This window comes from Ranitomeya variabilis, chromosome 2, assembly GCF_051348905.1.
Source record: "Ranitomeya variabilis isolate aRanVar5 chromosome 2, aRanVar5.hap1, whole genome shotgun sequence".
Lineage (NCBI taxonomy): Eukaryota > Metazoa > Chordata > Amphibia > Anura > Dendrobatidae > Ranitomeya > Ranitomeya variabilis.
Genome location: NC_135233.1, coordinates 631,212,951 through 631,227,597, shown reverse-complemented (window position 1 = coordinate 631,227,597; position 14,647 = coordinate 631,212,951). Strand labels below are relative to the sequence as shown.

The 14,647-nt window shown below is 45.6% G+C and overlaps 1 protein-coding gene across 1 annotated transcript in view; it reads left to right on the top strand.

The window, feature by feature from the left end:
- Positions 1 to 712: 712 nt before the first annotated feature.
- The window catches only part of NOX3 (NADPH oxidase 3), a 372,062-nt gene continuing 358,127 nt past the window's right edge, over positions 713 to 14,647 (top strand). Inside the window, exons 1-2 of the mRNA XM_077281663.1 lie at positions 713 to 764; positions 929 to 1,062. Coding sequence (XP_077137778.1) covers positions 713 to 764; positions 929 to 1,062 — 186 coding nt within the window. The remainder of the gene's footprint in view (positions 765 to 928; positions 1,063 to 14,647) is intronic.

Here is a 14,647-nt window from a genome sequence, read left to right as displayed (position 1 = left end):
GTCATCTAAATACATTGCTTTAAGGGTCTAGTTTCCAAGATAGTATCACTTGTGGGGGATTTGAACAGTTTCAGGGGCTCTCCAAGCGTGACATGACGTCCGCTAATTGTTCCAGCAAATTTTGCACCCCACATATAGGGAATTGGCATGCTCAGGAGAAATTGCATAACAAATTTTGTGGTCCATTTTTCCTGTTGCCCTTGTGAAAATAAAAAAAAATGGGTCTAAAGTAAATTTTTTGTGAAAAAAAAGTTAAGTGTTGATTTACATTCCAAAAATTCTTCTGAAGCACCTGAAGGGTTAATAAACCTATTAAATGTGGTTTTGAGCACCTTGAGGGGTGCAGTTTGAGAATAGTGTTACTTTTGTGTGCTTTCTGTCATATAGACCAATCAAAGTCACTTCAAATGTGTGGTGGTGCCTAAAAAAAAATTGTTTGGTAAATTTTGTTGAAAAAAAAGGAGAAATCGCTGGACAAATTTTAACCCTTATAACATCTTAAAAAAAAATGTTGTTTCAAAAATTGTGCTGATGTCAAGTAGACATGTGAGAAATGTTAATAGCTATTTTGTGTGATATCTCTGATTTAAGGGCATAAAAATGAAAAGTTTGAAAATGGCAACATTTTCAAAATTTTTGCCAAATTTCCATTTTTTTCACAAATAAACGCAGGTTATATCAAAGACATTTTACCATTATCATCAAGCACAAAATGTCTCAAAAAATAATCCCAGAATCAGTGGTATCGGTTGAAGCATTCCAGAGTTATGACCTCATAAAGTGGCAGTGGTCAGGATTGTAAAAGTAAGCCTGCTCATTAACGTGCAAACCACCTTGTGGGGTGAAGGGGTTAGCCTCTTATAATCAGTGCATAGCATTCTATAATTGTACATTATCATGGATTATAGTAGCACTACATGATATAAAGATAATAATGATACTATTTCAAATTATATTATGTTGCAGGTAACATGGCTGGGTTTAAACGCATATTTATTCATTGATACCTTTATCTGGTATGAGAAAGCTGATTCATTTTATTATACACGGGTGATTTTGGGGGTAAGTATGAGACAAATTTATTTATATTTCAAGAATTTTAAATATCGGGTGATAGATGTGGAACCAGGTTTGTATGCTTCATTGATTGTACACGCTTGTTCAATTCTGCTCTAACAGATGCTTCTCACAAAATTAGAATATAATCAAAAAGTTAATTTATTTCAGTTCTTCAGTACAAAAAGTAAAACTCATATTATATAGAGTCATTGCAAACAGAGTGATCTATTTTAAGTGTTTATTTTTGTAAATGTTTTTGCTATCATTTGCTGGGGCAGTAGTGTGCGAGTGTCTCAGGCTAATAAGCTCAACAAACTTATCAAGAAGGCAAGCGCGGTTGTTGGCCTCCATCTGGACACTTTTGAGGAGGTCTTGGAGGTTAGGATTCAGAAGAAGTGTAGGGCTATAATGATCAATAATACACACCCACTATACGAGCTGGTCTTGAAGCAGAAGAGCACATTCAGCAGCCGTCTAATCCTACTAAGGTGTAAGAAGGAGAAATTCAAGAATTCGTTTGTACCTACTGCTATGGAGATGTATAATAATTTCCTAAGGGTGGTAGACAACAATGACTGATTGCAGGTGTACTACTGTCAATTAACAGTGACTTATATACCTGAACCACCCACATTTATTTATGTAATGTTGGTATACCTGTGCAAGATTTGTGTCCTAATATTTTATGTACTGCTGTTTGTACTGCTGCGGTAATACCATAATTTCTCCCCTGGATCAATAAAGTGTATCGTATCATATCATTAATCTTGATGATTATGGCTTACAGCCAATGAAAACCCAAAAGTCATTATCTCAGTAAATTAGAATACTTTATAACACCAGTTTGAAAAATTATTTTACAATCCGAAATGTTGGCCTACTGAAATGTATGTTCAGTAAATGCAACTCAATAATTGGTTAGTGCTCCTTTTGCATCAATTACTGCATAAATGCGATGTGGCATGGAGGCGATCAGCCCGTAGCACTGCTGAGGTGTTATTGAAGCCCAGGTTGCTTTTATAGCAGCCTTCAGCTCATCTGCATTGTTAGGTCTGTTGTCTCTCATTTTCCTCTTGACAACACCCCATAGACTCTCTAGAAGAGTTTGCTAGGCAATCAAGCACAGTAATACTGTTGTTTTAAAACCAGGTAATGGTACTTTTGGCAGTGTGGACAGGTGCCAAGTCCTGCTGGAGAATGACATTTCCAGCTCCAGAAAGCTTGTTGGCAGATGGAAGAATGAAGTGCTCTAAAATTTCCTGGTAGATGGCTTCGTTGACTTTGGCTTTGATAAAACACAGTGGACCTACACCAGCAGATGACATGGCTTCCCAAGCCATCACTGATTGTGGAAACTTCACACTAGACTTGAAGCAGCTTGGATTGTGTGCCTCTCCTCTCTTCCTCCAGACTCTGGGACTTTGATTTCCAAATAAAGTGCAAAATTTACTTTCATTTGAAAACAACACCTTGGACCACTGAGCAACAGTCTAGTTCTTTTTCTCCTTGACCCAGGTAAGACACTTCTAGTGTTGTCTATTGGTCATGAGTGGCTTGACACAAGGAATGCAACACTTGTAGCCCATGTCCTGGATACATCTGGCTGTGGTGGCTACTGAAGCAAAAACTCCAGCAGCAGTTACTCCTTGTGAATCTCCCCCAAATTTTTGAATGGCCTTTTCTTAACAATTCTATTAAGACTGCGGATATCCCGGTTGCTTGTGCACCTTTAGCTACCACACTTTTTCCATCCACTCAAAGTTCCATTAATATGCTTGGATACAGTACTTTGTCAACAGCCAGCTTCATTAGCAATGACATTTTGTGGCTTACCCCTACCCCCTTGTTCAGTGTGTCAATGACTGCCTTCTGGATATCTGTCAAGTCAGCATGTTCCACAATCATGAGGAAGACTACTGAAACAGACTAAGGGACCTTTTTAAATGCTTTGGAAGCCTTTGCAGGTATTTTTGTTAATTATTGTAATTTACTGAGATAATGACTTTTGGGTTTTCATTGGCTGTGTAAAAAGAGGCATCGGGGTGGTAGTCCGGACCAAGCTCATCCACTAAACACAGTCTGAAGACACCTCGGCCCCTTGTACATGCAATCTGGGATGGATTCAGTCTTTCCCACAAACAGTTACCTTCTCTCCTCGGGCCACAGCAGTCCAGGCAATTAAGAGTCTAGAGATGCTGCTGTATTCCAACAAGGAAACATACATTTTTATTGAATAGAGGATGAAGGATGGACATAAAGGATCATTTTCAACACTGGATTTCCTGCTCTTGCCCTGACATTTGCTTGCAGTCGTACCCACAACGGCGTCGTCGGCTGAGGAATCAAACACTGGAATCTGGGCGCCTGAGACCCCTTCAGCGAAGGCCCCTCTAAAGTCTAGAGAACCTGTGTTGTTGTCCTTTTTTAATCCTTTGTGATCTTTAGCCCGGAGCAACAGACCTCTCCCATCTGGGGAGTCTGGCAGTGCCCCATCTGTCTGTACGTCTGCACTGGTCAGCGATACCAGCAGTTCTGGAGGGAAACAGCAGCTTTCTCTCTCTGCTGTGGACCCCAACTCTCACATTAACCATTGCTGTCCCTAACTGAATACAGCCCTTTAAAGGAGAACGTACATAATATAGTATATTACATTGCAAGATATAGGACACACATATAACCAAACAGGTACATCACTTAGGTACATGGGAAGTGCATAGGGAGGTCAAATGGCAGAAAGAGGAGGTGCAACTGAGGGGACATACCATCTCCTTACAGCTGTACGCCATAATCATCAACATTAGCAGAAATAAACACTTAAAATAGATCACTCTGTTTGTAATGACTCTATAGAATATATGAGTTTCACTTTTTGTATTGAATTACTGAAATAATTTAACTTTTTGATGATATTCTAATTGTGTGAGAAGCACCTGTATATTTTCTACTGGTTTGAGATCAAGGCTTTGTGATGGCCACTCACTGTGTTGACCTGAATCCATTTTGAACAACTATATAAGCATTTTTGGAGTCAAACACATTTGCACGCAAGCTTAAACTTCTTGGTTGCTGACTTGAGATATTACTTAAATATGTCTACATTATTTACCTCCCTCATAATGCAATAAATTTTATGAAGTCCACCAGTCCATCATGCAACAATGCACCCATGCTATAAAATGCTGCTCCCCCATGCTTAAAGGGAACCTGTCACCAGAGTAAACGCTATTAATCTGCAGATATGGGGGTAATTTGCAGATTGATAGTGTTATTATGCTGGCCAGTGTCTGCATTTAGCCAAACACTGTGGGGAGATAATGAATTTTATTCTCCCCAGCAGCGTTCCCTTTTCAGTCAGAGCGGTGACACTTGCGCCGGTCAGTCACCGCTCTGAGAATAAATAGCATCGGTTGTAACCGCGCCCTCGGCAATGAGTTACAGCTGACCCTAATGCCGGGGGCATGGTTACAACCACTTCTTTGTATTCTCAAAACGGTGATTGAACTCACGTTGTCGCCGTTCTTGTGACTGAAACCGCTTTCCCGGTCCTGGCTGACACAAGCTCTACATTTGGTCTGGCTGGCAGTCAGGGCAGGAGGCATGGTTTCAGTCTCAGGGGCAGCATCGTAGCGGGTTCAGTCACCATTCTAAGTATACAGAGAGGAGGCTGTAATCATGCCCTGGCACTGACTGACACTGGGGACACGGTTTCAGCCACTGCTTTGTGTACTCAGAGAGGTGACTGAACCAATGCTGGCACCGCCCCCCATGACTAAAAGCCGAATGCTGTAGGGGAGAATAAAGTAAATTTTCTTTCCAGGGTTTTCCGCTATGTGCAGGGGACCGGCCAGCATAATAACGTTATTAACCTGCAACCTGCATATTAACCCCATATCTGCAGTTTAATAGCATTTTTTCTGGTGGTAGGTTCCTTTTAATTGTTGAAATGCTGGTCTTTGGATTTAAAGTCTATTCCTTTCTCCATTATATATAAACATAGTCATTCTAGTCAACTAATTATATTTGTTTCATAAGATCAGAGAACATTTCTACAAAGGGAAATTTTTTGGTCCCATGTGCACTTGAAACATCATTTGCTATTGGATTGATTTATATTGTTTCCCCCCAAGTAAGTTCATATGTAGGAGACAGGAATGTGTCTTTCCTAAGCAACATGACGGCTTGTGTCATTACATTGATTTTAAACTTGCATATCAATGTTTGATTAGATGAATGTGGTGCCTTTAGGCATTTGGAAATTTCTTCCAATAGCTACCAGACTTGTGGAGGTTGTATCAATGCTACTCACTTGGGAGTGATCTGAGGTATCTCAGGAACCTTTTCAATTTAAAGTCTGGCTGGTTTATTGCAGTGCTCATAAACCACATTACAGGAAACTCAAATACAGCCCTTGTCTAGCATAAAGAAAAACCTAAAGAGAAAGGTCCATACAATAGTGCTGGTTAACACTAGTCCAGCTTCTTAGTCCTTTAGAAAAAGGCACTCAATCTAGGAGATCTGCAACCTCCACACATACTGACTTGTGTGAGAGAAACAGGTCTCATTTTCCAAAGTGAACCACACCCAGGGGATGAGGTATAAAGTAGTAAGCAGTCTTCTAACTCAACTCTACAGCTATTCATAATCAAACTGCAGTGGCGTATCCAGGGGGGGACAGCCGGGGCATGTGCCCTGGGTGCCGCCGACAGGGGGGCACCAGCGGGCCGCCTGATGATGCGGCGGTCCAAGGAGGCTCCTCGTCCTGTACAGAGCGGTCACATGGTACCGCTCATTACAGTAATGAATATGCGGCTCCACCTCCCATAGGGGTGAAGCCGCATATTCATTACTGTAATGAGCAGTAACAGTGACCGCTCAGTACAGGAAGAAGCTGCCGGCGCCAAGGAAGAAGGGACTGCACAGTGCCAGGAGCAGGTGAGTATAACGGGGAGGGGAGCGCTGCGCGATATTCACCTGCTCCTTGTCCCGGCGCCACTTTATCTTCAGCAGTGACACTGAGGTCAGATGGCGCGGTGACGTAGTTAGTGCGTGCCCTCTGCCTGAACGTCAGTGCTGAAGATGGAGCGGCGGCTGGAATGAGGAGCAGGTGAATATTGAAAGTGCCGGGGGCCTGAGCGACGGAGAGGTGAGTATGTGATTTTTTTTTTATCGTAGCAACAGCAAATGGGGCAAGTGTCTGTATGGGGCATCTTATGGGGCCATAACATTTGTGCAGCACTATAATGGGGCAAGTGTCTGTATAGAGCATCTTATGGGGCCATAACGTTTGTGCAGCACTATATGGGGCAAGTGTCTGTATAGAGCATCTTATGGGGCCATAAAGTTTGTGCAGCACTATATGGGGCAAATATCTTTATGGAGCATCTTATGGGGCCATAATCAACATTTCTGCAGCACTATCTGGCGCAAATATCATTATGGAGCATCTTATGGGGCCATAATCAACATTTCTGCCACACTATATTGGGCAAATATGTCTATGGAGCATCTTATGGGGCCATTATTAACCTTTATGCAGGATTATATGGGGCTCCTGATTCAATATGGATATTCAAAAACACTTAACCTACTGATGTCTCAATTAATTTTACTTTTATTGGTATCTATTTTAACATTATGGGGATTCAGGAATGTACCTTGACTTGGTCATACAGTTTCAATAGAGGTAAGGTTCAAATGGGGGAGGTTTTTTGGGGGGAGCGCCAAACTGATCCTTTGCCCCGGGTGCAGGAAAGGCTAGATACACCTCTGTCAAACTGTCATGGCTGATTAACCCTTTTTAGTCCTATATGTTCTAAATCACTACTCCTGGTTTTTCTCCCATCTACTAAGTGTCCCACAGCCACTTTACATACCTCCCCCTCTGCTTAAAGACATGGGCTTGGATCCTTCTACCACTAGATACTGGATTCTCAAGATGACATTGGCTCTACCATGTACCTCCTATCTCTATGTTCCACATGGAAGTGAAAATCCTGAAGCTATTAACCAGCTGATAATACAAACATTTTTCCCCTTTACTTTCCTCATCCAACTGAGTGAGCCGTGGTTTGATACTAATTAACATGATCGTCTTAAGAGATAGTATGTGTCCACTGCCCACTTTATGGCCAGGCATTCCTTTTCTACAATGGAATAATTTTTATCACATGTCGACAGTTTTTGACTTAGGTAGAGAACAGGATGCTCGCTGTATATCGCCTTGAGAAAGGACCACTCCTAATCTGACTTCTCAGTCGTCCATTAGGAACACAATCTTCTTCTTATAGTCAGGTGCAATCAGGACTGGATGCTTACACAGAACCACTTTCAGTTGTTGAAAGGCCGTCTCCACCTCCGATGTCCATTTGGCCATGACTGATTTTGTTCCCTTAAGGCTATGTCTCCACCTTCAGGATTACCTGAGCTTTGGACGCAGCAGATACCCTGCTCCACCCAAAGCACTGCCCCCTGTTGTATGCATAGTGATTCCGCATGTGTTCATTGAACACATGCGGAATCACCACATCGTATTCATAGACTGGGTTATTTATCTCCGCAAGATAAATAGACAAGCTGCAGTCTATAAAGACGTGCAACATGTCCGGTTACGCAGGGCCGCCGGATGTGGCTCTGCAGGCATAGTGGAGATGGAATTTCATAAAATCCCCTCCATCACCATATTTTTCGGACTATAAGACGCACTGGACCTTAAGACGCACCCCAAATTTGGGGTGAAAATTGCAGAAAAAAAGATTTTTTTATAAGATGGGGATCCGTCTTATTGTCCGAATTTAAAGTATCTTACCTGAGGGCTGGCGGTGGCAGAGCAGGGTCACAGGAGGCATGGTGTCGGCAGAGGTGGGGTGATGTGGTACGGCGTGCACCTGGGCAGGGTCCCTTCCTGCTTAGGTGGGCGACGCCATGGCCTGGTGTCCATGGGGGGGTTGCAGTAGTGGTGTGGCGGTTCCACAGGTGAGGTGACGCAGCGGCCCAGTATGCAATGTGAGCAGCAGAGCTGGGTTAATCACCGGTTTATCGGTGGCGGCGGCCATCTTCCCGAGGCCGTGCGCAGATGGAGTGCTCTGCTTCCTGGGGCTTCAGGAAAATGGCCACGGGAGGCCGCGCGTGCGCAAAATGGCCACCGCGATCTCCATCTGCGCACACGCGGCATCCTGCATTTTCCTGAAGCACCTGAAGCAGAGCACTCCATCTGCGCACGCGCGGCCTCAAGAAGATGGCCGCCACCACCGATAAACCGGTGATCAACCCGGCTCTGCTGCTCACATTGCATTCCGGGCCGCTGCATCACCTCACCTGTGGAAGGGACCCTGCGCACGCCATACCGCACTACTGCCACCACACCACTGTGGGTAAGCCTGCATTACGACTATTAGATGCACCCCCTATTTTCCCCCCATTTTTGGGGGGAAAAAGTGCGTCTTGTAGTCCGAAAAATACGGTATGCAGTAATATCTGAATGCTGCTGATTGGACGCTGTGGCTGTACGCAGCGTCCAATCCGCAGCAAATCCTGATGGTTTCTTGACAGTGGAAACATCGCCTAAGAAGGTTGGTCAGGGGTGCGGCCTCCATGGCAAAGTTTGGATGAAACTCCTGCAGTACCCCACGATTCCCAGGAAGGCCCTAATTTGCTTTTTGAGAGTGGTTTCAGCCAGTTCTGGATTGCATCCTTGCATTGATCGGTGGATTGATTTCTCCTCTACCTACTACATATCTAAGGTATTTGAATTTTTCTTTTCCCATGGCACATTTTTCTGGATTTATAGAGAACCCCACCTTCCTGAGAGCACCAAACACAACCTGGAATTTTCTGAGATGACTTACCCAATCCATGCTGAAGATTATTATATCATCCAGGTATTGTATGTCACAGCATCACAGCGTAATTCTTATGGGGTACAAGGATCCAGTCCATAGCCCTCTGGAAGGTGACTGGAGCTCCCTGCAAACGTCATCCATATATAATGGAAGCAACCATCAGGCATAGAGAAAGCCATCCTTTCCTTGACTTCTTGTGACATAAAGATTTTCTACTAACTTTGTAAGAACCAAGGTGGTTATGTACCTTGCTGGTCCAAGCTTCTTGATCAGCTCACCGACACATGGCATTGGATATGTGCCAAACTTGGAGACTTCCCTCAGCTTCTGATAATAATCATTACCGAATTGATAGTCTCCATCAAGTTTTGGAACAACCGGGTTAGACCACCCACTCTTAGATTCTTCACTGACTTCGAGATTCAGCATACACTTCACTTCCTTGGAGATCAGTACTTGGTGGGCCTCTGGAATTTGGGTTTCGAATTCAGCCGCATATGGGGTTTGTCCGAACCTCGTGTTATATGATACCTGTACACCCTGTCAAATCTGAGACCGGTCCCATTTCTGCTGCAGCAATTCCTGATACTGCTGTTTTTGGGCCTTTGACAGCTATTGTGACCTCTTCAGTGATTCCTTCTGGCTTAACTAGCAAACATAGAGATTCAATGGGGTCTGTGACTTGCCATACCTTGATGGGTAGCAGCACGAGGGGATTTCAGAAGAGAGAGGTGGAAGAGGTTAACTGGAAGGTGGAACAGGACTTTTGATACCTTACGATTTCCTGGTGACATCCGGGCCAATAGAACCTCTGCATGACCCATCCTTGACAATAAAGAAGAATTGTAACCGGCACTGAAAAGCTGTATGTCAAAACAATCTAGCGTGTGATCTTGCATGGAGTGGATGCTCTTGGCCTCTAATAAGAATCAGGTGGTGCTCTGCATGCAAAATTCAGGAATCAAAAATGAGCAGGTATAGGAAAGAATTGCGGCACTCACCATCCATCTTCAGCTAAAAATATCCTTTATTCAGCACTTTAAATCTTCACAAACATGCTGCGGCATCGGCAGGAGTACACGAGGGAGCGGGGCAAGTCACAGATGGATGGTGAGTGCCGCAATTCTTTCTTATATCTGCTCATGTACAACACCCTCTGTCTATAGGGTCCTGGTACCAACAATTGTTCCTCTACCTCCTCCCTCACCTAAATAACCATGTCTAATAAGTCCTCACTCAACATGAAATAGGTGTCAGCCCCCATCTCCTGTACTATGCTGTTTATAAAGGTTACCTTGTTGAACACTTCTTTTACAGTTAGGTACCTATGTTGGGCAGACCCAACATTTTCTCCTGTTATCCCTATTTCAGGAATGTTGGCCTCTGGGGATATACCTCCTCATCTCCCACCATTACACAGAAGAGAAAGCCATCAGGCTCTGGGGTTGGTGAGACTTCTTCAGGGTAAACTCATCTCTTACCCAAGCAATCAAGATCTCCACCCCCTACCTCCACAAGCCCCAAAGCTACACAAAGTCCCTGTCTACGATAATCGGGTGCAATAAATCCTGGACCACGCTTACCTCATGGGACTCTGTACCTTGGGCCATCTCGATGACCACTCTGGCCACCAGACAGTCTTTAGCATCCCTGTGAATGCAGCGGCTGCCCACCTTCTTCCCAGTGATCAATTTGAGAGGGATTTTGACCCTCATGAAGGTCACCAAACTCCCTGAGTCTAGTAGTCTAGACCTTTGCAGACTTTTCACTTTTACAGGACAAGCTTAAGACCACTGGCCTTGTGGAAAGTCCAAACTGAAAGCTGTATATGTGTGGAATGAACACCGGTGTCCCATGCTACCAGGGCCGGACTGGCCATCGGGCAGTTCTGGCAAATGCCAGAAGGCCCGATGGCAGTAGTGGGCCGCTTGAGTGTGCCGCTGTCGGCACTCTTCCCCCCGCTGTCGCGGCACACTCCCGGCCCCGCATTCAACTATACCGGCGTCATAGACGCCGGTACAGTTGAATGCAATGATGGAGGAGAGAGCGTCTGCTGACGCCTCCTCTCCCATCATTCCCCGCTCTGCCTGCCGCTGACACTGCGGGTGCGCGATGACGTCATATCATCGCGCACCTGCAGTGTGACCGGGCGCCGGGCAGACTGCAGCTGCTGAGACCGGAGCCAGAGGAGAGCAGCGCGGGGCACGAGGAGAGAGGTGAGTAGAGTGTTTGTTTGTTTTTTAACAAAGAGTGATGAGTGGATTGTGGAGCTATTGGGGGGGGACTGCCTGCCTGCATTCCATTCTATGGGGGCTGCCTGCCTGCATTCCATTCTATGGGGTCTGCCTGCCTGCATTCCATTCTATGGGGTCTGCCTGCCTGCATTCCATTCTATGGGGGCTGCCTGCCTGCATTCCATTCTATGGGGGCTGCCTGCCTGCATTCCATTCTATGGGGGCTGCCTGCCTGCAGTACATTCTATGGGGGCTGCCTGCCTGCAGTACATTCTATGGGGGCTGCCTGCCTGCAGTACATTCTATGGGGGCTGCCTGCCTGCATTCCATTCTATGGGGGCTGCCTGCCTGCATTCCATTCTATGGGGGCTGCCTGCCTGCAGTACATTCTATGGGGGCTGCCTGCCTGCAGTACATTCTATGGGGGCTGCCTGCCTGCAGTACATTCTATGGGGGCTGCCTGCCTGCAGTACATTCTATGGGGGCTGCCTGCCTGCAGTACATTCTGTGGGGGCTGCCTGCATTACATTCTATGGGGGCTGTGCTGCATTATATTGTATGGTGGCTGCCTGCATTACATTCTATGGGGCTGGCTGCATTATATTCTATGGGGCTGGCTGCATTCCATTCCATGGGCATGTGCTGCATTATATTCTATGGGGCTGGCTGCATTCCATGGGCCTGTGCTGCATTATATTCTATGGGGCTGGCCGCATTCCATTCTATGGGCCTGTGCTGCATTATATTCTATGGGGTTGGCTGCATTCCATTCTATTGGAGCTGTGCTGCATTATATTCTATGGGGCTGTGCTGCATTATATTCTATGGGGCTGTGCTGCATTGCATTCTATGGGGCTGGCTGCATTATATTCTATGGGGCTGGCTGCATTCCATTCCATGGGCATGTGCTGCATTATATTCTATGGGGCTGGCTGCATTCCATGGGCCTGTGCTGCATTATATTCTATGGGGCTGGCCGCATTCCATTCTATGGGCCTGTGCTGCATTATATTCTATGGGGTTGGCTGCATTCCATTCTATTGGAGCTGTGCTGCATTATATTCTATGGGGCTGTGCTGCATTACATTCTATGGGGCTGTGCTGCATTATATTGTATGGTAGCTGCCTGCATTACATTCTATGGGGCTGGCTGCATTATATTCTATGGGGCTGGCTGCATTCCATTCCATGGGCATGTGCTGCATTATATTCTAGGGGGCTGGCTGCATTCCATTCTATGGGAGCTGTGCTGCATTATATTCTATGGGGCTGTGCTGCATTATATTCTAAGGGGGCTGTGCTGCATTAAATTCTATGGGGCTGTGCTGCAATACATTCTATGGGGGCTGTGCTGTATTATAGTCTATGGGGGCTGTGCTGCATTACATTCTATGGGGGCTGTGCTGCATTAAATTCTATGGGGGCTCTGCAGCATTACATTCTATGGGGGCTGGGCTGCATTACATTCTATGGGGACTGTGCTGTATTATAGTCTATGGGGGCTGTGCTGCATTACATTCTATGGGGGCTGTGCAGCATTACATTCTATGGGGGCTGTGCTGCATTACATTCTATGGGGACTGTGCTGTATTATAGTCTATGGGGGCTGTGCTGTATTACATTCTATGGGGACTGAGCTGTAATGCTGGATACAGCTGTAATTATATGTTATATAGTTGTGTTACACTCCCCTCACTTCATGTAGCCTACAAGTGTACAAAGATATTATACAGTCACCATGCGACATGTGGGCCTGTGTGACTTCAAATGCCAGGGCTGAATTTTAGTCCCAGTCCGGCCCTGCATGCTACAGTCCATTTTCTCATGTTCAGGGGTCAATGAGGAGCTATATGACCTGGGTCGTGACAACTCCAGGAAATTGCATCCCCTGATGAGACCCTGGTCATGACCTCCACCGCCCCCTTCAACTTTGTATGACTGATCCCCTTTTTTGCCACCGCCCCCTGATGGGACCTCAGTATGGAGCAGGTTGCCTCCCCATGGAACTGGTGACCCTATGATACCTTTCGACCAGTCCAATCAAGTCATTGGCATTCTTGGGATCTCCTTGGGCAACCGAAATCTGCATCATGATTGGAAGGGAGTACACGAACCAATGCATTACAACTCGTTCTACCATCTGCACTGGAGTAGAGGACTCCGTCTGCAAGCACTTTTGGACAAGGTGCAGCAGATAAAACATTTGGGAGCAAGGTTTTTTTTTCACAGTGATGTGCCCAGCAATGAGCCTGTTGTGCCCTGACACACATAGTCACCTCCAAGTGAGCCAAAATTTCCTTTTTCAATTTTTCATATTCTTTAGCGCCCTGTAAGGCTACATCATAGTAGACCTTTTGAGGCTCCCTTGTTAACCATGGTGCCAGGACTTCCATCCACTGCTCAGTCACTCTTTAAAAACACGGGTAAAAAGTAGTGTTGAGCATTCCGATACCGCAAGTATCGGGTATCGGAAGATATTTGCGGTATCGGAATTCCGATACCGAGTTCCGATACTTACCGCATATCGGATACCGGAATCGGAAGTGCCCAGAATTCAAACTGCACGAATTCAGCCAATGAGGAATGACTACAAGTGTGGGCACATCCTGTTCAGCATGGTGGGCATGTAACTACTGGCAAGGCTGTGATTGGCTGCTGAAATGATGTCATGATGCACTATAAAAAACGCTGCTGCCCTTTCTGGCTCACTCTGCTGTGAATTCAGTTAGGCATAGGATGCTGTGTTCTGACTGAGGGCCAGTTGAGATAGTGATTTGCTTCATTGTGCTTTTTCCAGGCTAATTTAGCAACCGCTGTGTGTTCACCTTGCTTTTGCCTTGCAGCGCTGTTTTCACAGCGATCTGCAAGGTCTCTGTGTGTGTGTGTGTGTGTGTGTGTGTGTGACTGCAGCCCACTCTGTAGTCTGTGTGCAGCCACAGCCGGTTGTATTCAGCTCAGGGTGGTTCACTGCCTCATACTGTTCTATATATTGTCCTTTTTTGCAAATAGTGCAGGCTGCTGCACATTTTTTCACATAATTCCTATTAGTGGCTTTCCACCCGTATCCAGCTAAATTGTGGAAAAACACTACATAGGATAACGTAGAGGAGGTTTTTTGGGCCTTGCAGCGTCATTTACAGCTGTCTGCACGGTCTCCCTGTGAGTGCAGCTCGCCCTGTAGTCTGTGTGCAGCCACAGCCAGTTGTATCCAGCTCAGGGTGCGTCACTGCCTGATACTGTAAAATACATTGTCCTTTTTTGCAAATAGTGCAGGCTGCTGCACATTTTTTCACATAATTCCTATTAGTGGCTTTCCACCCGTATCCAGCTAAATTGTGGAAAAACACTACATAGGATAACCTAGAGGAGTTTTTTTATGCCTTGCAGTGCTGTTTACGGCTGTCTGCACGGTCTCCGTGTGAGTGCAGCTCGCCCTGTAGTCTGTGTGCAGCCACAGCCGGTTGTATGCAGCTCAGGGTGCGTCACTGCCTCATACTGTAAAATACATTGTCCTTT